The sequence below is a fragment of the Leptonotus elevatus genome, chromosome 6 (genome assembly GCF_054856555.1).
Source record: "Leptonotus elevatus isolate MCC_2025b chromosome 6, RoL_Lele_1.0, whole genome shotgun sequence".
NCBI classification, from domain to species: Eukaryota; Metazoa; Chordata; class Actinopteri; order Syngnathiformes; family Syngnathidae; genus Leptonotus; species Leptonotus elevatus.
This window is the reverse complement of record NC_141244.1, coordinates 25,218,356-25,240,268: the sequence shown is the minus strand read 5'-3', so window position 1 is coordinate 25,240,268 and position 21,913 is coordinate 25,218,356. Positions and strand designations below refer to the sequence as shown.

At 42.3% G+C, this 21,913-nt stretch overlaps 1 protein-coding gene across 2 annotated transcripts in view; it reads left to right on the top strand.

Annotated features, from left to right (window-relative positions):
- The window catches only part of erfl3 (Ets2 repressor factor like 3), a 69,201-nt gene that overhangs the window by 9,746 nt on the left and 37,542 nt on the right, over positions 1-21,913 (top strand). Inside the window, exon 1 of one of the 2 annotated variants that reach the window (XM_086078820.1) lies at positions 7,946-8,759. The exons of the other annotated variant lie outside the window; for it this stretch is intronic. Within the exon in view, the coding sequence (XP_085934946.1) occupies positions 8,738-8,759 (22 nt within the window). The 5' untranslated portion in view covers positions 7,946-8,737. Of the gene's footprint in view, positions 1-7,945; positions 8,760-21,913 lie in introns of those variants that run through there. 2 annotated transcript variants of the gene reach the window in all.

Genomic DNA, 21,913 nt, shown 5'->3' with positions numbered 1-21,913 from the left:
TTAAGTCTGACAGGGACGACACCAAATATTTGTACGGATTGACAGCTGGTGGCTGGATATCACTTCGTACCCAGAAACAACAGTTTTGTTTTGAAATCACGTGATGCAACACAACATTTTTGATTGGCTGGCCATTACATCTGCGACATTGCGACACCACTCTCCTGTGCATTGTTCAGAAATTTGGATTTACAGCCAAACGACAGTTATCCACTCATGAAAAGCACCCCGAACACTCTGCGGTATTTCAGTCACGTTCACCCACAACGCTCAGTGACTACGTTTACATGCAGGCAATAACCCTTTTAAAACCCGAATATTGCCAATATTCGGGTTTTGTAAGGCCATGTAAACAAACACGCGCAATAACCCGAATATGCTCTCATTCGGGTTCCGCGTTACCCCTTCCATAACCCGAATTCGTTCTCATATAAACGCATTCGATTGAACGGCGCATTGTTTTTTTGCTGTGCGCATGCTCTCTATTTTCTTCTTCGTGTGTTTTCGCTTGAATACATTTATTTCTCCGTGGCATTTTCATGTTGTTTTGTGTCTACGGCGAAAGCGCTACTGTTTGTGCATATATACACATATATATACAAGTATATAAGTCCGTGCTTCTGGCGTGTAACCCACCAAAAATCCTCAAGCCGCTGTAAACAAACATGACTCTCGCAGCAAGTAACTACACATCTGGAGCGAGGAGGAAACCGACTACTTTATTTAGCGTGGTGAGTGACATAAATATAATGTCTTTTACTGAGCGTAGTAAGTTAAAAGCGGGAATGAAGTTATTTACGTAATGACGTTGTCCGCGCATCGCGGCCCGAACGGGATATTCCAATCGAGCACAAATGACCATGTAAACGAGAATAACACGTAACCGCCCCGCATGTAAACGTGTTACCTCGATTGTTTCACAAACCGGAATTCTGACCTTAACCCGAATATTGTCCGCATGTAAACGTAGTCATTGTATGGCAGGCTTTAAGGTTTTAGGGTGCTAGGGAGCTTGGGTTAGGTTTTTAGGGTCCTAAGGTTTGGGGTATAGGGTTATGGGGTTTGGGAGTTATAGTAAGGCTTAGGGATTTTAGTTTGATAGTTTTTTTTGTGTTCTTGAATAGCCCCCTCATCGCCATGGTGATCCAACAGAAAGAGAATGTGCTTTTTGAATCGGCCAAAATCAATCGCCGCTAATTTGCACTTGTCGTGTAAGAAGCCCCACCGACGCCTGCCCTCTACCAGGTGGACCTCCTCCTGCCGCCAACCTCACTTGTCCTCCAGTGTCGCCCCCTCAGCTACCAACCCCTTCCACCTCCACCACTGCCACACGGCTCTCTCTGTGGTAATCCCATTACTCATGTGTGAATACCAGCTGGGGAAGAGCGGGAGACGGTTGAGGAAAAGAGGGAGGGCAGCAGGGAGAGCGTGGACAGAGGATGACTATGTGGAGGCCTCCCGGTCTCGGCGAGATGATTGGACACTGAAATCCAAATGGGCAGGAAGAAGAACAGCGATGAGCATTACCTCCGCCAAGGAGATCTATTTATTTATTCGGTAGCAGTATTAAGCATATAACTAAAGCTGATTTCGGCAAGGGTGCAGATTGTTGTTCGCGTGTTTCTCAGTCCCACTATTTTGTTGATTTTTTTGTGAAGAGGTTGTTACTTTATTTTGTCCTTCCTCCTGTTTATTTTGGGTGTAATTCCACTGTCTGTGTGTAAATTTGAAAGAACAGCCGAAAGAACTTCTTGTTTTTGCTGAAATTATTAAATGTCAACGCCTCTTCAATCCTGCCTTTTACGCCTACAGAAAGCAACGGCTGTCAGTTCATTTTATTGATGTACAGTATATTATGGGAAAAGTTAAGTTTGTGGGTTTAAATGTGTTTGTATTATTTTAAAAGTTTTTATTTATTTATTAAGTGCTGTAATGCTATAAAAACATGCCTAGAGGTTATTCAAATAGGATCTTTCTATATTGCACAGGGTTATATTGGAACGTAACCCCTGCAATTGAGGGGGAATTACTGTCTTTGGTTATATAAATATATCAATGTTGGAAACACAAGCTAATTGTACCTTCAGTCATCTAGTGGAAGAGCATTTCATTGTTCTGCCTGTCACTATCTGTCACTAGCATAGATACGTCAACCAAAATATATATATTTTTTCTTTTTAGTGAATAAATAATCATTTTTGGACCAATGAAGTTGCTTGGAATCACTTCTCATGTTTTTATTAGCTGTCATATATTTGTTCATCCTTGGAGGTTTGTGCCATTCTTGTTGAAACCTCTTCATCTATTGAATCTGGGAAGGAGTGTGAAAGAGAAAGGAAGGGAGGGCGAGGATGACATGAGGCCTTGTCTGTCTTCTGGCGGTTGGACGCGAGCGAGCTTGAAAATAAACAAGTTCTCCGATGACAAAGCCGCCATTGACTCTCTTCTGCTCCTTCTTCTGCACAGCTTAACCCCCCTCCCCCCTCCCCCCTCCCCCCTCCCCCCTCGGTCGTGGTTTCGCCAGGGTTGAGGCGGAAGGGTGAGAGCGAGGGGGAGGCATTAACCGCCACCCCGCCACACTTGTTGTCCCCTCAGCTGCTACCCACTCTCTCTCTCTCTCTCTCTCTCTCTCTCTCTCTCTCTCTCTCTCTCTCTCTCTCTCTCTCTCTCTCTCTCTCTCTCTCTCTCTCTCTCTCTCTCCTTCAATGCTTTCTTTCCTGTCCCAAACAGCTTTTCTTGGCCAGTACGATACTCACAAAAAGTTAGGGAAATTCAGCTTTTAGGCAACATTTCAGGAAGAACCTAAAATGCACTTTAACTGGATTAATGACAATTCCATTAATTTCAAAGGGGAAAGTGTCCCAAAGCACAAAAGTGGTTTAAATGACGCTGATTAATCTTGTGTCTATTTGCAGTGGAAATGGTTGCAGGAAAAACAAGCCAGCATCAGTGCACTTTGCACCTCTGCTGTTTCCTGCCTGGCCTCTGCTCATACACACACATTGTGATGGTGCATGTGTGTGTGTTGCCTGTGGTGCGACTGTGTAATGGACTCCACCACACCCAGCGTCCACGCTAATTGCACCAACCCTGCGCCATCTGTGTCGTAAAAAGATGGTTCTTGACCTTCCGCACGGTTCTCTCTTGGGCTAGGATGTCCTCAGGTTGGGAGGATGCAGGATCTGAGCCGGAACGACGTTTGTGTGTGTCACAGGGTGCCGGGACAGGGTTGTGACGTTTTGCGTAATGTGGAAGTGAGTCAAAATTCCACGAGTCTCATGAAATTAGGTGATGACATGTAAAAAAATACAAATTTTAAAAAAAAAGCAGATTTTGAACTATTATGCAAACAATAAAAAATTAAAAAGGAAGACATTTTTGTGTTTACAATTTTAGACAATTAGAAAAAAAAAGTGGAATGAAAACTAAAGGAGAAAATCTTAAATTGTGTGAAAGAGTGGTAAAAAAAATAAAAGAAAAGTGACAAAAATGTTAAAAAAAAATGTTTAAATTGTGGTAAAAATGAAGTAAAATATTCCAAAGTAGGCAAATGGTTTAAAAAAAAAATCTGAATGTAAATGTGAAGGAAAGTATGAAACTGGACTTACTAATTTTGGCAAATATCAGTGTTAGAATGGTAAACAAAAGAACATCAGAAATAACATCTGAAATTGAACACAAAACAAAAAAAGCTCAATTTTGTAAATGTCACAAAAGTGCACATTTTGTATCAAATAAATAAATCAAAATTTTTGCTTTTACACAAATGTATAGGTTGATTTTAAAACAAATTAAAACTGAGAGAAAAAAATAAATAAATGAAAACACAAATGGGAAATTGTGCTTTAAAATGTTTTTTAAAAAAAGTTAACATTTGGAAAGTATCTTTCACCAAATCTTGGAACCATTATGTGAGAGAGGAAAAAAACGTAAAAATAATAATTATATGAAAGCGAATTGTGTAAAGTGTCTGTTACGTGACACAGACGATAACCCCATCCCATTTACACATTGAATTTCTTTTTTGGGGGGAGGGGGTGAGTTACATGAGCGGGACCATTAAATCGCTCCGGCTCCGACTTGCCGAGCGAAGTGGATGACGCGCTTGGCAGGCAGATTGTATCACAAGGAGCGCCCTTGTCCCGCCCGTGTCATCCCGTCCCGTTCTTTTCATCCGGCCGCTGTCCGTCCCTAATCGGGATGACAGGCAGACGCTGGCCGCAGAAAGACGCAGCCAATGAAAGGGAGCCTAAAAGACTTTGTCAGATACTCTCAAATTTACACTTGAGGCGGCTTGGATCATCCCTGAATATCTCGGTTTTCGGCTATTTGATATTTGATAGAATTACAATTAACCACATAACTTCCGCTAGCTTCTTTGCAATGGGAAGCACCATAGACACACAGTAGATGGCATATATTCAACACAGGCATATGTTCTTTATCCTCAGCAAAGAACAACTAAAATCACTGTTGTACTGCGCACATCAGAATAAGCAGCACAAGGTGCATTGAATTGAATGAGAAACTGTGACAAGAACTCTACTGTTGTTTTTAATTCTATTTCATTACATCATTAAAACATTAAAACACTTTTTGTTTGATTAATATATTTTTCTAAAATATATTTTTACCCACATACTTTCAACACATTGAAACTCATGAAATTATGCTTTTTAAACACGTTGTAGAGGATTTTAACAAAAAAGAAATAAAAAGAAATAAAACAGATTGCAAACACTGCCTAAAAAAAATCTATAAATGAATTAATGATGTCACCAGGGCATTTTTGACTTGACTTTCATCACATCAGCCAACATCTAATTATTATCGTATCGGCTGTGCGAGCGTGTTGAAAGAAAATTTGAGCAAGCAAAGGAAGACGCGGGGGAGGAGGAAAAGGCAACTTGTTTAGCAGCGTTCAGAATGTTCTGTGCTGTAGATTTACCTGGAAATGTCATCGACTTACACACAACACACACACACATGCACACACACACTCACTCACTTACTTACTAGTTCCATCAATGTGATATAACTTCCCCCTCCTTCTCAATTCTGCAGCGTATCCTCTTGTTCTTTCTTTAATTTCCTCTGCTGGGAATGAAGTCTGCTGAACTCGAGAGTACACAATGTAGACAAAAGTGTTGGGACGTGAGGCTGCCAACCATTGGCAGCCATGTGCATTTGGTATTCGGCCTTTCAGTGAGCAGTCTCCCTGGATGAATCCACCTTTTAATACTGGTTGCAATTATGGAAACGATCAATGTTATATAAAAATAATAATAATACAAATAGCACCATCCATTGTGTTTGCCGTCCCGCGATTTCATGGATTTTTTTCCACTGTCGACCACGAGATGGTGGCATACTATTTTTTTTTACTCTTAATTTGAAATAAGCATGAAAACGAGAAGTATTTCAGCTCAGCCACTAATTTGAATATATGGCTGGATAGCCGATAGCCCATACACGGCCGTGCAAGCCGTTGAAGCGACAGGGCGGCCATCTTGCTCCTCCCATCTCGCGAGCCGAATACTGTATAAACTACACGGTATACGTGCAGATTAGACATACACAACTCGTAGGCAGTTAGTATAGGGCCGGGGGGGGGGGGGGGTTACTATTTTTTAACAAGTAAAAATAAATAAATAAATACAATAAAAATTGGCGGCACGGTGGACGACTGGTTAGCACGTCTGCCTCCCAGTGCAGAGGACGTGAGATCGAGCTGGGATAGGCTCCAGCGCCCCCTGCGACCCGAGTGAGGACAAGCGGTTAAGAAAATGGATGGATGGATGGATAAAATAAAAACAAAACAAGTGCACGGAAGGCTATGTGCTGCTTTGAAGATCCCCTTTTTCTTTTATCGCTCCGTTCCTTAGACCCCGATATTAGATTTGGCAGAGGTGTCTTTTGTTGAATTACAGTTATAATTCTTTAATAAAACAATATACAAATTTCCTTCTGTAAACATCATTAAGCATATAATTTATACATGTATTTAAGGCAGGTTGTAAAATGTCTGAAGTCCTCTTGTTAATGTGACATAACAAATTGAAAACATCATAAATCATGCTGTTTCTTCTAAGTACTGTTTCAAATGTTCTCCAATGTCGATACTGTAAATGTATATGATCATATGCCGAGAAACGTTTCTTAGGAGGAGCAATATGGCGGCCTCAAGGCTTCAAAAGTCTTGGCAATCGGCTATCCAGTCTTATATTCAGATGAGTGACCTCAGCCTTTTTTAATTGCTGATTGAGTTGAAGTTACTCCACCAGCAAAGCTGATTCTAAAGGCCCTTGGCAGATTACATTGACATGGCAACACATAAAGCTAAAATCTTATTGGACAAAACACTATAAAAAAGTATAAAATATATAAAGTATAAAACATGACAAAACACATAGATTATCAAATGAAAATCACAAAATAAAATTAAGACGGTGAAAAGGAGACATAATATTTATGATTTGTGAAAAATCAGTTTTCAGGTCAGGTTTAAAAAACGGACCCAAGCTCTTACGGTCGTGGCTCTGTGCCCTTGTAACAGAGAAGCTAATCCTTCATGTTTTGGCCTTTGTAGCGTTCATGTAGTAGGTACACCTCACGGGATAACAAAATATATGCCCTTTTGTTTTTTTTATTTTGGCTCCTGTTTCTTATCAGGCGGCGCAGAGCCTGTTTCCTGCGCCCGTCAGAGAATAGCCAGAAAGCGGGGAAGAAGAAATCCTGTTTGTAAATCACACCGCAGGGACGCTGGTTGTTGCTAAGGGGACTTTTTTGATCCTACTACCACCGTCTCATGCTGTCAACAGCGACCGCGGGGCAAACGCTGCACTTCACCGAGCCTCCATCCGAAGAGGCCTGGATGCACTTCAGCTCTCGTGCACGACGCCCACCCACCCACCAGCGTTTAACACTGGAACACATCAGCATAATATGCAATATAATTCTGCTTTTTTTGTTGTTGTTTTTTTTTTTTCTGCAGTGACAGTGGGCCCGAGCGCTCAACGAAGCGTTTGTTTGACATAACCGGATGCCTCTCTGCCCCCCGAAGCACTTGATAAGCGCATTAACAGGCTTTTTAATATTTGTCAAGTTAAAGGTCATATACTGTACAGAGGATATAGCATATTCAGTTTCAAATGCAAGATTTTACATGAGAATGAGGCTGTGTTCAGAATTAACCAATTACATTCAAACTCATGTTAAATAAACACCTGCCGACATTTAAAGTGCCTCTGATTAAGACCAAATGAAGTTTGGATGTTCTCATAGGTTTTTTGTATTCATTTTACACAAAAACAATTAAGATTTTCACCTTTAAACCCGAGTAAACAAATACTGTACTAGTTATATATTGACCTTTTAAAATGTGTTAAATATAATTTACAATTTAGCATTTCGATTATTTCAATTTAATAGAATTATTCAGTTTAACCAGCTGAATTTATTTTATAGCATGTATTTCATATTTACAGTACACTTTAGTTTAACAATTCAATTATTTTTTTTATATAATTTTTTTGCTGAATTGAATTAGTCTGATTTAGTGAATCAATTAATTTTAAGAATCGTATTCCATATATTATTATTTATAAACTGGGCAAACATTTTTTTCAGATTATTAAAAATCTAATACTTTATCATTTTAATTGTTCAGTTAAATTCACGGAATTAATACATTTGACTAAATGTGTTTAATATTTTCCTTTTTTTCTTATCACACCAACCCCCCCCCCCCCCCCACACACACACACACTTGTTTTTTTTATTAGCCTTGAAATCAATCAATATCAATCCGTCAAAACACTCTATTTGCATATTTTTATAGTTACATACATATACCCTAAAGCGACAGCTGCATTGTTCATAACTAATATTTCAATCAATGTAACCGTCCTGGCACGTTGAAGTCCTCTTGTGCTGCCACAAACCTGAGGCATGATTGACGTCAATGCGAGCTCTTACGTCTGATATGACGTATCCACGTCGGTGCGCTTGGCCATGTGTCCATGGCAACGGCGTGCGCGTACTTAACGAGAGAGAGCGAGGAGAGAGAGAAAGAGAGAGAGAGAGAGAGGGGTGGGGCCACGTTACGTACCCCTCCGCCAGGTTACGTACCCCTCCGCCCTCCGCCTCCCCTCCCTCCCCGACTCCCAGTCAGTGTGGGCGGGCTTCGCGCGGAAGCGAGGGAGGCGAAACACGACACCCAGAGGACAGAGCGAGGCGAGAGGGTAGAATAAGAAGAAGAAGAAGAACGGAGGGGCGGGACGAAGGAGGAGGAAGAAGAAGAAGAGTGCCGCGAGTGGCGTGAGCGCCGGAGAAGCGGGCGGGCAAGTGAGGTGAAAAAAAGTCCGACAAGAGCGACGTCCTCGCGGAGAAGTCTTGTCAAAACTCGGAGACATGTCGAACGGCGACGAAGATGCGGCCGAGGTGGAGTAAGCACTCGCCGGAGAGTTCGCCAAACAAGTTCCTGGAAGAGTGAAAGCGCTTTTCAGCTCGCTTCGACCGCCTTTTTTTTTTTTTTTACTGGCTTGTTGTTGAGAGAACAACTTTGAAAAGCACCGCCGAGAATTACCGGACCCCAGTCGCTTAGCTCGCCGGAGAGCGAGCCCCCTCGGGCGGGCTCGGAGAGACGCTAAAGTTCTCTCCCACCAAGCGGGGCGAGGAGGTGCCTGAGAGAGTCGCACTTCAGTCGGCGGAGTTTCGCCAACTTTTACGGGACAAAATGAAGACCCCCGGAGACAACGGTATGTGTACTTTTTCCACTCTTATCGTTTGTTCATCAAGTTGACCCCCCCCCCCCCCCTTGTTATATTGTGACCCATTCAAATATAAAATAGTTGTTTTAATACACAAGAATTCCAATAATACGCTGATGCAGATCTTATTTCTGCTATTTTCCCTTTTCTCTTCTACATTAAAAAAATGTTTTATTTTGATCTTGAAATAATGCAGCGTGACAACAAACCTGTTGATTTCAACCACGCAACAGTTTGCTTCTTGTCAAGAACGCTACTACACATTTAGTACAGTATTTATTATTTTACTATTTTGGCAAGGAAGTGGATAGTGTTGTTGTCTCCTGCTGGTGATTGAACCGCTTCAGGTATCGAGCCTGATATTAACCTAGTCACGTAATGTGACTTTCGAATAGTCAGCTGAGCTTTACAGTTAGTTAGCTGTATGTGTGTGTTGGCAGGTCTAATTCCTGAAATACTTGCGTAAGTTTCTTCTTGCCAAAACAAATCCTAACCCCTTCAGAAAGTAAAAGAGGAAGTGTGAGCATTTGTGCCAGCAGGGCGAGTTTATTATGTGTGAGTTCCACTAATAAACTTGGCCCCATCCCACTTAAATTGACTCTGCGTCTATGAAAGTCTTTACAAGTAGTGGAATAGTACATATTACATAGTAGGACCACTTTCTGCTCCCTTCCCCCCACCACCATGTCCCCTCCTGACTCCCACTGCACCCATGGTTAGCCCTCCCGCCCGGACCCTCCACATTCCTACACACTCACACACACACACCCCCTGCAGCAAGACGAGGCTACCAGGACATCCCCATCGTGAACTTGTCGAGCTTTTATTACAAGGAATTCTATGTTAGTGTGGCCTTCTGGGAAGCTACTATATATTGATTGTGTTCATGGGTCTGATGTATGCCGTGTTTGTGTGTGCGTGTTTGTGTGTGTCATCCGTCCTGTGAATGTCAAAAGTGTCCTTTTCCCTCTTTAGTTTCTGTCTGTGTTATTAAGGCAAGGAGGTGTTTTAGTTCCACTGGGTACTTGTGATGCTGCAAAAACTAATAATGTCATCATTCATTTGAAGTTGCGTTTCAGTGTCGAATAAAAAAAAAATGTCATCAACGCAGTGGAATGTCTTCAAAGTCACTCAAATTGGGATTTGAGTACAATTTTGCAAGTGTAGCTCTAAAGTTGCAATAATCAGAGTTTGCCTCCTTACCAAGTCCCACAAACCTTGAAGAATTTGCTCTGGATCTTCTGTTTCTTTAGCAATGTGACAAGATTTCCGAAAAAGGACAGAAAATGGATAAATGGAACCATTTGTTTTTGAAGATTCAAGAAAGATGGCGGCCACTTATCACGTTGCTATTTTCTTTAGCTTTTTTTGTAGGGATGGGCGAGTATCGGGCCGATACCGGCCCCATTTCAAGGTTTGGGTACTTGTGAAGGATGCCAGTACCAACCACCAATGCCTAAAGCAAAAAAAATCCGACATTAAGTCTTCCTTGTGAGTAGTTGATGCAACGCTGCAGCTGTTTGACACATCGATGAATCATGACGTGCGTCATAAGAGAGAAAAGTCTTTGTGCAGAATTTTTTGTTATTTGGTTCATTGAAATTTTATGTTCTAGCGGTATCATAACTTGATATTTGTGAGTACTCGAGTGAATCCTCATACTGTTATTGAGCTGAAGAAAAATTGTATTGAACATCACTACTTTTTGTCACGAAAATAGTTTGAACATGAGAAATCTACAACTTAATTCATATTTTAATTCTATTTTTCAGTAACCCCCCCTCCCCCAAAAAGCATCACAAAGCTGTATATATATATATGTAATAATATAATAGTATTTTACAGTTGCAAGTGTTTAACTCTGGAAAGCATTATTTATTCCCTATGGCTCCTAAGCAAATGATTTCCACTGTTGTATCTAATCTCATGTCATCACATGTCAATGTTTCGTATCTTTAGGTCGCTTAATTGATTAATCCCATGTGGATGCGTCTGGGAGGCATTGCCTAACAACAAATCTGACCTTTTGTAGCCTTTATTGAACTATTTAATCTGGCCCTGCCCCGATCTCACTGATCTCCTGCTGTTCTCCGCATTTGCAATCAGAACGCAAGTTCTAACCTTTCACCCCTGCCTTCAGTGCCTTCTCTCCAATGAGTGAGCTCCTTGAAAATGATTATTTCGCTTGGTGCGTGAACTGTTGCTTTATTTCGGAGTGGCCTCTGGACGCTTACTTTAAACGATGAAAACTTGAATGATGGCTTTCTTGTCATTTGAGCAATCTTTTGACGCAGTTTGAGAGATGAAGCAATCCACAAGTTGTCAACAATCTGTAATTCCAAGTTGCCAATTCCAACTGAATGACTTTATCTGCTTTTTGGACGTCATACAAACTGCATGAAAACAGAACTGCATATCATTAACTCCACAAGCGGAAGTAAACGATGTATAAATCATACAAATATTAAACCTTGCATAGCATTTAGTTGGCCTTGGCTGACACTTCTGCCATGGACAGGACAGGACAGGACAGGACTTGGGGAAAAAATTCAAATGGCCCCTGATAGGAAAGAGTTTCCCCACCCCGCACATGTAATTAAAACTAGCCTACTGTATTCGTCAGACTTGATCCCGACTACACACTCCATCCCCATTTTCCTCCTCCTTTATTCATCTCTCCTTCTGATGGGATAAGGACTGGTGCGCTTCTTTGTGCGATGGAATTGCATAGTAGCTGGACCCCTGGCTCTGGAGTGGCCATTGTGTGCGTGGGGAACGTGGGACAATGGTGGGAGTGGAGGGGGCAGGCCCCCGAGGCTGATTGTGCGAGGACTCGTGGGGGCCAGGGACCTCTCATTGTCCTGGTAATGGTGCCGAGTGGCGCGTAGTGTGCCGCCCGCGTGGTGAAGAGTGGGCATCCCCGACTAATTCCCATCATTCAACAGTTAACCATCTCCTGTCAATCTTGGGTGCGACACAAAAACATAAGCCCGCCTCGAGGTGTAGCACTAAGGGAAGGCTTGTTGACCGCAGTGATGATGTGTACAATCTTGCTCGCATTGCTGACCGCAGCAAAAAAAACACAAAACAAAACAAAACACTACCACCTATTATCCAGATACAGTTTTATTGCCTGATTTACGGGCCGGGAAGCCCTGCTGCGATCGGGCTCGGCCAACACGGCTAAAATAGATGGCGCCTTTTAAGAAAAACGCTTATGTTCTGTTTGATCAGCAGCGAGGAACACGCAAAAAGGCCCGACGGGTGACATCTTGTGTTTTTATCTCATTCTATTGTACACAAAAAGCATGTGTTTTATGGAATTGGAGCGCTAGTTTCAATAACGTTTTTTTTTATGGAAGTTTTGTTTTGTAGTAGGTGACACGACTAGCCTAAGTACAACTTGTGTTTTTTTTTAAAACTAAGATATAATCTTCACCACTCTTGGGTAAAAGAAAGAAAAATGATTCCTGGGTCAAACTGTTGCCATCATAAGAGCGACAAGTGACATTAACGCAACTGCCTTAGTGTTAACTAACCTTAAGAGGAAACTTAATATTGTTAATGATTATTTTTAACAAACAGTTAATCTGTTGATTATTTTGTTTAAAACACACTTTAATTTTCATCCCTTTATTAAAAATAGGCCATTATTTCAAATTGACAGGTCAGAAAATGTACAAACGTAATTTAATTAGGATTCAGTTGCTGGTTAGGTCTGTAACATTTTGAGAAATAAGCAAAAATGTAGTGTTTTTCCAAAAAGTAAAAACAAATGTTATATTTTGATTCAACACAAAAATAATCCGTCTGCTTATGGAGGACTACGGAAATCTGAAATTATTTACAGTTGATAACCTGAAATTCTGATGTTTTGGACAATTTTACATTTAAAAAGGGGGCACATTTTTCATTTAGTATCAAAATTAATTATAGATTCATTTGGTCATTGAATAGTTGTTGATAAATCGATTAATCATTGCACCTTTACAATATTTACAACGGACACCCGGCTGTTCACGGGGTCATGGACTGGGCCAGCCCGCGCTTAGCGAAAAACCGTGTATAAAAACGGCAGGGGTCGCCATTTTTGCTATTGCAGCAAGTCGGTGTATGCGCAAGGGTCAATTGCCTGGTGTGCGGGTGTGAGTCACGGACACAAATTTTTTCACGATTGTCCAGTTCGGTCTCGTTCGGCTGTGCCGCTTTGATGTGCGGCAGGCAGGCCTTATGCACAGGACGGCGAGCCTGGCATACAATTGTGAAGAGAAAAAGAGACTTAATTTCAAGATATATTTTTTCATAAAATGTTTTCATATAGACCAATCCAAAAACAAGTGTGAAACAAAATCCACGTGTTGTAATAAATTGACAAATGACTTTTGGAAGAGGGGGGGGGGGGGGGTTATTGGGGATAGCTGTGAAAATGTCTGTATTTAGCCAGGAATGTGACCAAAGGGAACAATGTGCTCGGCCAGTCGACACTAATGGACCTCCCTGCTATTAGTCGCCCTTGACCATCAGGACCACTGTGGGTGAGTGAGGGTGGGGGGTGGTGGGGTTTGGCTGGACCCAATGACCAACAAGGTGGCGTTACCCTTGACGGAAACCACATTAACCTCCCATCTGCCTATTGAAGTCTTATGGATTATCTTCTCATGCTGGACCAAATGGCTGCAAAGTGAAGATGTCCATTGAAAAGTTTGCTGTGCAGCAGAGCTGAACGTGTCCTCGGGCCGAATCTGTGAACACATTGATTACAAACATAGCGCCAGCCCATATTGACTGTATTAGTTACTGGCTGCTAATCGGCTGTCTGGGCATGTCTGTGCGGGGACGGTGCTGTTGACTGATAACTTTTGGCGAACACATATATGTGAGTAATAGCACACACAAACAAACTCACACACACACTCAGTGCCGTTTTTTTATTGGAATTCTTGGACCTCCCACATTCCTGCTTAGAAGGTTAATAGTTGCCGGCTGTGTTGCATTACGCATGAGGGGAAACACAACAGTCGGTATCTCCGCGAGCCGTTCAAGAACCCACTCACAGTTGAATCGCAGGAGGCATGTGTTTGCACATAGATGTATTCTTGTTGCCTCTTGGAAACAATAGGAATACAGCGTGCTGTGTTCTCGGAAATAGTGGACGGATGCCGTGCACGCATACCCCCAATTATTAATTTGTTGGATTAGTAGTTGAATACAAATCGACCCATCCACATCCGGCGGGAAAAAAAAGTGTTCAATGTAATCACCTCTATTGTTCACACACGTACATATGAATCCCATTGCTCACCAAAACAGCAGCATCTACAGAAACACATACGCAGTCTCTTAAGATGACAAGAAATTAGAATTTACCATAAGCTCCCATCACAGTATTAAAGTTGATCTGACACTATGTGGAGACAACATACATTTTTGGCCGTTTCAGTAGACTGTGTGGCATCCAGTTTCTCTGGTGACTACGAGCTCCAGTCTCGCGCTAATTCCGTGTACAGTCTTAAAGATCATATTGTGTTCTGTGGAGATGACATTTTTTTCCTGGTCATTTGTTCTACCCGACTCTTGTGTAGTCACTCCACAATGTCAAGTGCGTCTTGTCACTCTGATGACTAGAATTGTGAGTCTTACCGCAAGTTTACTGTTGCTTTGAGGCGTCTTTGTCCGCAGTAACAACTTTCCACCAATAGAGGGTTTCAAGACTGAAAAGGTCATGAGTAGTTTACATACAGTAGAATCGTACCGAAAATTTTGCATCAAAGTATTTTTGTGGTTGATTTATTCGACTCGTCTACTTTTTTCCCTCAGCCCTAGTGGAGATGAGGTGTTTTCTGGTGCTTAATGTTCAAGACCAATAAACTTCCATGTAGTCGCTCCACAACGTTGTGTGTGTCCGGTCCAGTCTGCGATGAGTAGAATTGTGAGTGTTACCGTGACTTCCCATCACGGTCTTATAGCTGATTTTACGTTATGCATTGTCATAGCATTTTCTGGTGATTATGCTTACAGTAGACTTGTGGTCTCTCCACAATGTTGTGTGCTTCCATATTCATGCTAGGACTTTCGCGACTGATTTAGTCTGTCCTGTAGACTTTGAGTCTTGTTTTTCTGTTGTATTTACTTGTAATAGTCTAATAGTTGGACTTAATGAACTTGTACAAGTCTCGCCATTAGTTAAGTAAATAAACAATAAACAAATTGTACACAGAAAGTTATTAATCAGTTAATGACATTTCTTATGAGCATGCAGTAAGATCCACCTGCAGCTGCATGCGTTTGTGCGCGCACGCACGTAATGTAACACGGGGGTTTTACGTGGCGGCATTGTCGCGCAGCTGACTCGGTGTGAGGTGCACAGCGGCGTGTTTTTGTAAAAGTATATGGAGTGTGTACAAAAAGGAGGTGATTCTTTTCTGGCTGGGCAGCTGTGACATGCATGAGGGAGTGCGTGTAAAAGGTATTACTTGTGAACAAAGTGTGTGTGTGTGCGCGGGTGTGTATCACAGGTGACCACGGTGCTACTGAAACTGATCTGAGCATTTTCACACACAGACGCACACAGATCAGGTAACTGTATTCCTGCCATCCATCCAGATGAGAACTTTTATTGTGTACGGAAACAAGACAATCACCCGGCCTGGAGACTTGCCGCTTCTTCACAATCAACATTGCCAAGATGGCTGCATCACTTAGTGTTTGTGACACCGTCCCTAATGACATCACAGCCCCCGGGTTCTCATAATCCACCGACAGTAGCTCGGCCACTGCGGCGCTGTTGTAATGTATACTCCTAATCTTCTTGGATTAGCCCCAATAATGGCGGTCATGCTGAGGGTATCGTTATACGGTAAGGGCTCAGCGAGCAGTGAACCCGATCACGTGCATTCCAGGCAAAAACTGAGCAGTGGAACAGTCTGGTATCCTTGAGAACATAAAATGTGGCGAAAGAGAAACGGGTTGCCGGGAATTCAAATCAAAGTGCCCCTAAGATTGTATGGTTTGTAAACTAGGCAAAAATTAAAGGAATATTGAACAAAAATGTTGAGATATAACAGAATTTTTTTTGGGTCACTTTGGCTTGGCTTTTTCTTTGGTTATATCAGTTGTTTTTTTAAACAGCACTACTTAACAACAGGATAAAAAGTGCAATGATGACAAAAGAGCTGACATATTTACTACAAGCAGGGCCAAAACATTTCTGGAAAACAGTCCCGTTGAGTTGCAGCCATTCACTCCACAAGTGTTGTTGTTTTTTTTGGGCTCTGTGCCCCCCCCAAAAAAGGTACAAGTACATGCTTACACTGTGTGTTTTTTCTGGCACTACTCCACTCACTATTGACACTTTTCCATTGGCAAAACTGTGAACAAATTCTAGTACCTGCCGTGCCAAGCTAATTCCATTTTGTAATCCACAACAGAAGTTTCTTGGTTTACAAATGACTTCCTTTCCAAGAGCGGTGACGTAATCAATTTTTTTTACACCAGGTGAAAATTTTGATGTCCCAACCGGTTGTATTTTTCTGCACCGGAGCGCAAGTCCTTAGATTTTACTTATCTGCTGTTACGGAGTCCTGGATCGATACCTCAGCACTGCATCAAGTTGAAATGAAAATTAAAAACAAATAACTAAGCAAGCATTCGTGTGCCATGCGATGATGTGTTCTTACGCCGCTGTGCAAACCAAACCATTCATACCTCAAAATGCCTTATGTGGGTTACCAGCGTAAACCGAATACCCCTTGTACTTGCCTTGAGTCTTTTGTCCACCAAATTAGGGCTCGGGAAAGAAAAGTAAACCAACTTTGTTGCGTTGACCCCAAAAATTGGTTGTAGCAAGAATGCATGCCCTCGAAACTAGAATGAATAATTTGCGTTGTTTGGAACCAGTTCTCCGTTTTCCTGCACGGACATTTGTTACTGAGGATGGAACGGTCGCACTCTTCCGGCAACAGAACTATCCATCAATAGATTAGGCCCAGGATTTGTGGTTGTTTTTATCCTTTAAATTGTCAAAATTAAAGATTTATGGCAATATTGTGAAGCGGATCTGGGGTTGCTTGGAGAAGTGACTGGAGCACGGGAGTAATCGATAGGATAATCGATCCAAAAAAGATTTATGCCAGCCCTACACTAAACCTACTAACAGCTTTAGGCAAGTCCACAATGATTTGGGGGAGCAACGGCCTGTTAATGACTGCTTCTGAATTTTTATGCAGTGGTTAACTTCTGGCCAATAATTGGATGGCTGATAAAAATGTTACCTTAATGTTAATTAACTACTTACTGTACAGTTAATAAACATCTTGCCGAATTTGCTTTGAAGTCAGAGGTCGGCAGACAAAAGGCACTCTTTTTATCATTATTCTTGCTGACCCGTGACAACATGTAGCAGATGATTATCATAATCTGGAGCGCTTGTCAGTTGCATGTAGAGTAATGCATGCACTGCAGTTAGAGCCTCACTGGATATACAGTGTGTGTGTGTGTGTGCGTGCGTGTGCGCGCATGTGACAACGATCATACTGACCTACTGTCCACAGGCTGTGAAGGCGGCGAGTGGTGCTCCTAACCCCTCTCTAACCCCTCAAGTCCACTCCGAAAGAAAGGCAGCGGTGTTTGAATAGTTCCCCTGGCTATTTTTATCTGGGAATCTGCCTCTGTGCTGGCCCAGGGAAGAAAGGGGGAAGGGGAGTTTGTGTGTGAGTGTCTCGGACAAATATCCCATCTAATTTTGGCTGATGGGAAGTCACAAAAAGAAACTTCACGCCGCTCGCATAGTGGCAATATTTTGTGCGTATACGTGTGCTTGGCTGTCGGGGTAATGAAATGCCGTCTGGCGCCAAGTTAAACTTTCTCTCTTGCAACAACCCCCCCAAACCCCCCCTCCTTATATCCCCCTCACCCACTCACTTTTCCTTGTCTCCCTCCCCATCCCATCGCCCCATGTAGGGAATGCGAGCTCACGTTTGGACTGTTCTCAGCCTTTCCTCATTAACCTGCGTGTTCAAACTTGTCCCCTCAGTTTGAACTTTGAGCCAACAGCTCACAGCTCAACGTGCTGTGCGTTCTCGAAGGCGCGGCTTTCGGTGTCAAAGGTAAAACGTGACTGGTTGTTGATGAAAAGATTAAAAAGTGTGAACGTGCGGCCTTTGGAAATCAAAGCCAGCGTTCTCTTTGTGTGAGCTCAACAACAGCTGGGCTGTTTTTGAAGGTTCAGGTGCAGATGCTGTCCTAACCGCATGCCAAAAAAATGCCGCCTGTCCGGTGTGGTAATAAAACTGTATTTATATCCACATTTCCACCACATTTTGTTGTGGTATGATTTGGAACGATAAACCCTGATCTGGCTTGGTGAACCTGATCCGAGTTTCCACTGTGGGCAGCATAGGCGTGACAGCCACAACAGCGTCATTAGGTCTAACAGAAACCAGATTTTTGATACACATACTGTACTTAATATAAACTAACTGATTGTTGATTGTTGATTAATCTCAACAAGTGTGTCAACCATGAGAAGCTGAGACCCATCCATGCGATAACAATTTTGGGTAGCATTAGTCTACTCATAATAATAATGACATGGAAATAGAAATTCAAAAGATTTACTTTCTTTCTGGCAAATTGCTGTTGGTAGATTTATTGGCATGTCCCGTTCAGATCAAAAAGAACTAGCTGAAATGGGGAATTGCTGTATCCAAAGTGCATTTTTAGGCCACCATTGAACTTCGTGCATTCAGATAATCTGTTGACGCCACTTGTGTAGGCACTGAGTCTAGTGTGTTAAACTACTCACTGGCGACAGTCTGATTCTGGACATTCCACCGACAGCGCCGTTTGGCACTTGCCGTTTAATGTCTGATATCGACCGCCCCACCCCACACTCCACCTCGTCCTACCCGCCACCCCTCACGACTAATTCCAAATACATTTCAGCGCCGGTCAATTGTCAGACGCAGATGTGGGCCGTTGACGAATATTTTCCCAGCCCGATTTTGTTTCCAACTCTGTCCTAGGCCACCAGGTGTAGCAAGTTTTTTTAGGAAAACCTTGTCAACAGCAATTGTTGCTGGCCAAAATTGACAACTAATCAATTACCAAATTAATCATCAACTATTTTAATAATCAAGTAATCGTTATAAGCCGCTGTTTAACGTAAAGTTGTCCAAATCCTCTGATTTGAAAACCTCAACAAAATTATTCTCTGATTACAAGGAGTCCTCCAGTTACGGACGTCCATCAAGCAGGTCGGCTCGCCATCAGGCGCGTCACATTTCCGTGTTTAAGTTTGAATTAGCTCTGCTCTCCCGTCCGTCAGCAATGAATGTCTGTGCGGAAACACGAAATATTGTTATCATATTTTATATATATATATATATATATATATATATATATATATATATATATATATATATATATTATTTTGATGTAAATATCGACTTTAACGGTGAAATCCAACTTAAGTTGATATACTCCCTGTATATTGTTTGTTATTATTGAGTTAAAGAATAAAACGCCGGCTTGACTGTTAATACTGGCTGTGATGCACCCCTTTCACGTCTATGTTCAGTTTGACTGATTTGATGTCTTGATTGAGGTATCGTGGAAACCTACTTAAACAACCGTTGACTTCCATGAACTCTCGCTCCATCCTGACACAGTATGATGGTACCCTTAAAAGTTTTGACAATGGAACTGCAAACATTTGTCTACGATGTGGTGTGTTTTTGGAATCCACATTTTCTCGAGATTTACCTGCCGTCTCATGTTAAATGATCTGAAATGATGGCTACCATCTTACTGTCCGTGGCAGATGGAGCCATGAGATGTTGTTTTGGAAGTAACTCTGGTGTTTGCGCACACGCACACACCCACGCACGCGTCTCTGTAGGGGAGTGAAACCTTTTTAAGCATCGATTGACCTTCCCGTCCCACCATCCTCTGATGCCTCTCGCTATCACTTCTGTGTCACCAATCCGTGCCGGAATACCCCAGTGACGGCTCGTCTTCCATTAACCTCCTCCTCTTTCCAGCGCTCCCCCTCGCTCCGGCTTCATGTTGTTGTGTCCTTCTTTTTCCTTGTCTTGTCTTGTCCAGCTCACTCGACTCACTGATACAACGCTGATGTCTGTTAACATGACAGTTTGTTGGCCTGTCAGTCAATATTTAAACCAAAAACACTTTTTTTCTTGACGTTTCTCTCAAATGTAAAACTTTAGAGTAGTAACAATATTTCACTGATATTGGCTCTATGGTTGGGTTTCCTTTACAGTTTTTCGTAACGAGCCGTCACGAGATTTCATAATTCGCGTAAAATCTCAAATGAAATGATCTCGCCAGGCGTTTGTTTGCTGTCTAAAATAGAGGTTATATTGTCGTATATTACCGAAGAGGGTGGAAAACTGCCGGGTGGACATCGTCCTCCATATTCCTTGCCCATGGTGTTTATACAGAACTGAGATGTGGGGAAAACAGTGGGGAAAAAAATCCAGTTTTTACAGGCAGTGTGAAAGAGGATAAAGTTTGGATCGTCCCAAACCTCAAACGTAAAGCCTGAGGCCGCTCAGATTAGGGACCTCCAGCTGGTATCACGTCCACATGCCTCTTTAAATCTTTTTACCCGCCAGCCATCCTCCTCTTAAAAATGCTGTTTGTTTTTGCTCTTTTGCTTTCCAGGTGTGTTAGCATATTTGTGTGTGCGGCTGCGCTAGCCTAAAAGAAACTGAATAATGCATCCGATCATTGGAAAGGTATTTATAGGAAAGCAGAACGATGAAAGTTTAATGACCACGCCGGCCATCAGTGCCGAGCATCATGTAGCCAAGACGTACGGCGCACAAACATGTACACACACGCAAATGGACGCACACCTAGAAACCGGCTGGTCTTGTAAAACCTCTCTGCGGAGTTTGTACATAACAACTTTGTCACTTTGTGCGTTCTGTCGCGGAGTGCTCTTGTGGAAGGTGATTCAAGTGCATTGTCAACACGCGTGCTGATTGCTTCAAGAAACCACACACGGAAATGTTGATTTCAATACAACAGCCTCCTTCCTGAACATTGAACTGTTTCCTTAAGCCAATATTAGATTGAGTTCGTGTTCCAGGGGCAAACTTGCCATTATAAAAACTTCATTAGGCATATAGAATTACCAATTTCTCATTTGTATTCAAAAGAAGTTATAAAAAAAAAAACAACCACCGTGAACTTGATTTTTAATTCTCTCTTTGATGGACGCATAGGGCAGGGTGAGGCCAATGGTGCGGGGATCCTGGGAATGAATCCACCTACTACAGAAGATATGAAGGGCCATCCGTCAATGCCGTTAAATGGCAGCTGTAGATTGAAAGCCAGTTTTCATTCTCCATCTATTAGGATTGCCGACTTCGGATTCTGACGTATTCGGTTAATGTGAAGGGTATGAGATTTCGAACAGTTTTCAGGTGAATTAATGAGCACAAACTCACGTGCACACGCACACTCACATACACGCATACTCACAAAAAATATATATAAAAAAGAGAGAGAGCAATGATGATATGTTGAATCAGTAAGATTACCATACAATACTGATCTCTCGCTCTCTAAAAAAAAAGGGATTGTCGACTTCATATTGTGGGCAGCCAGGGCACACAAATTGTGTGGTACTAACACTTAGATGCTCACTGAACTGAAGTCTCGAAGTTTTGGTTGAATTGTAGGAATTGCATGGAATTTCCACTTGATAGCTTTCACTACGTATGACCTAATGACCATTAGTAAGACTTGGTAATAGTGCTCCCTAGTGCATTGGGTTAAACAGCAATGCTGGGTTGTGTGTGTGTGTGTGTGTGTGTGTGTGTGTGTGTGTGTGTGTGTGTGTGTGTGTGTGTGTGTGTGTGTGTGTGTGTGTGTGTGTGTGTGTGTGTGTTTGCCCTGGTGCCTTCGTACAGTAGCCCTGCCCTCCGTCACAATAGTTTTATCCATGTCCATTTTTAGCATCAGATGTGGCCTCATGAATTGCGTAACTACCCGGCAGTTGCATACGGGAGCAGACAGACACACACACACACACACACACACACACAAGCATGCACACACACACATGATAAGGCTAAGTGGACGTACACACAAAGTGATTTAGATGGGAGTTCATC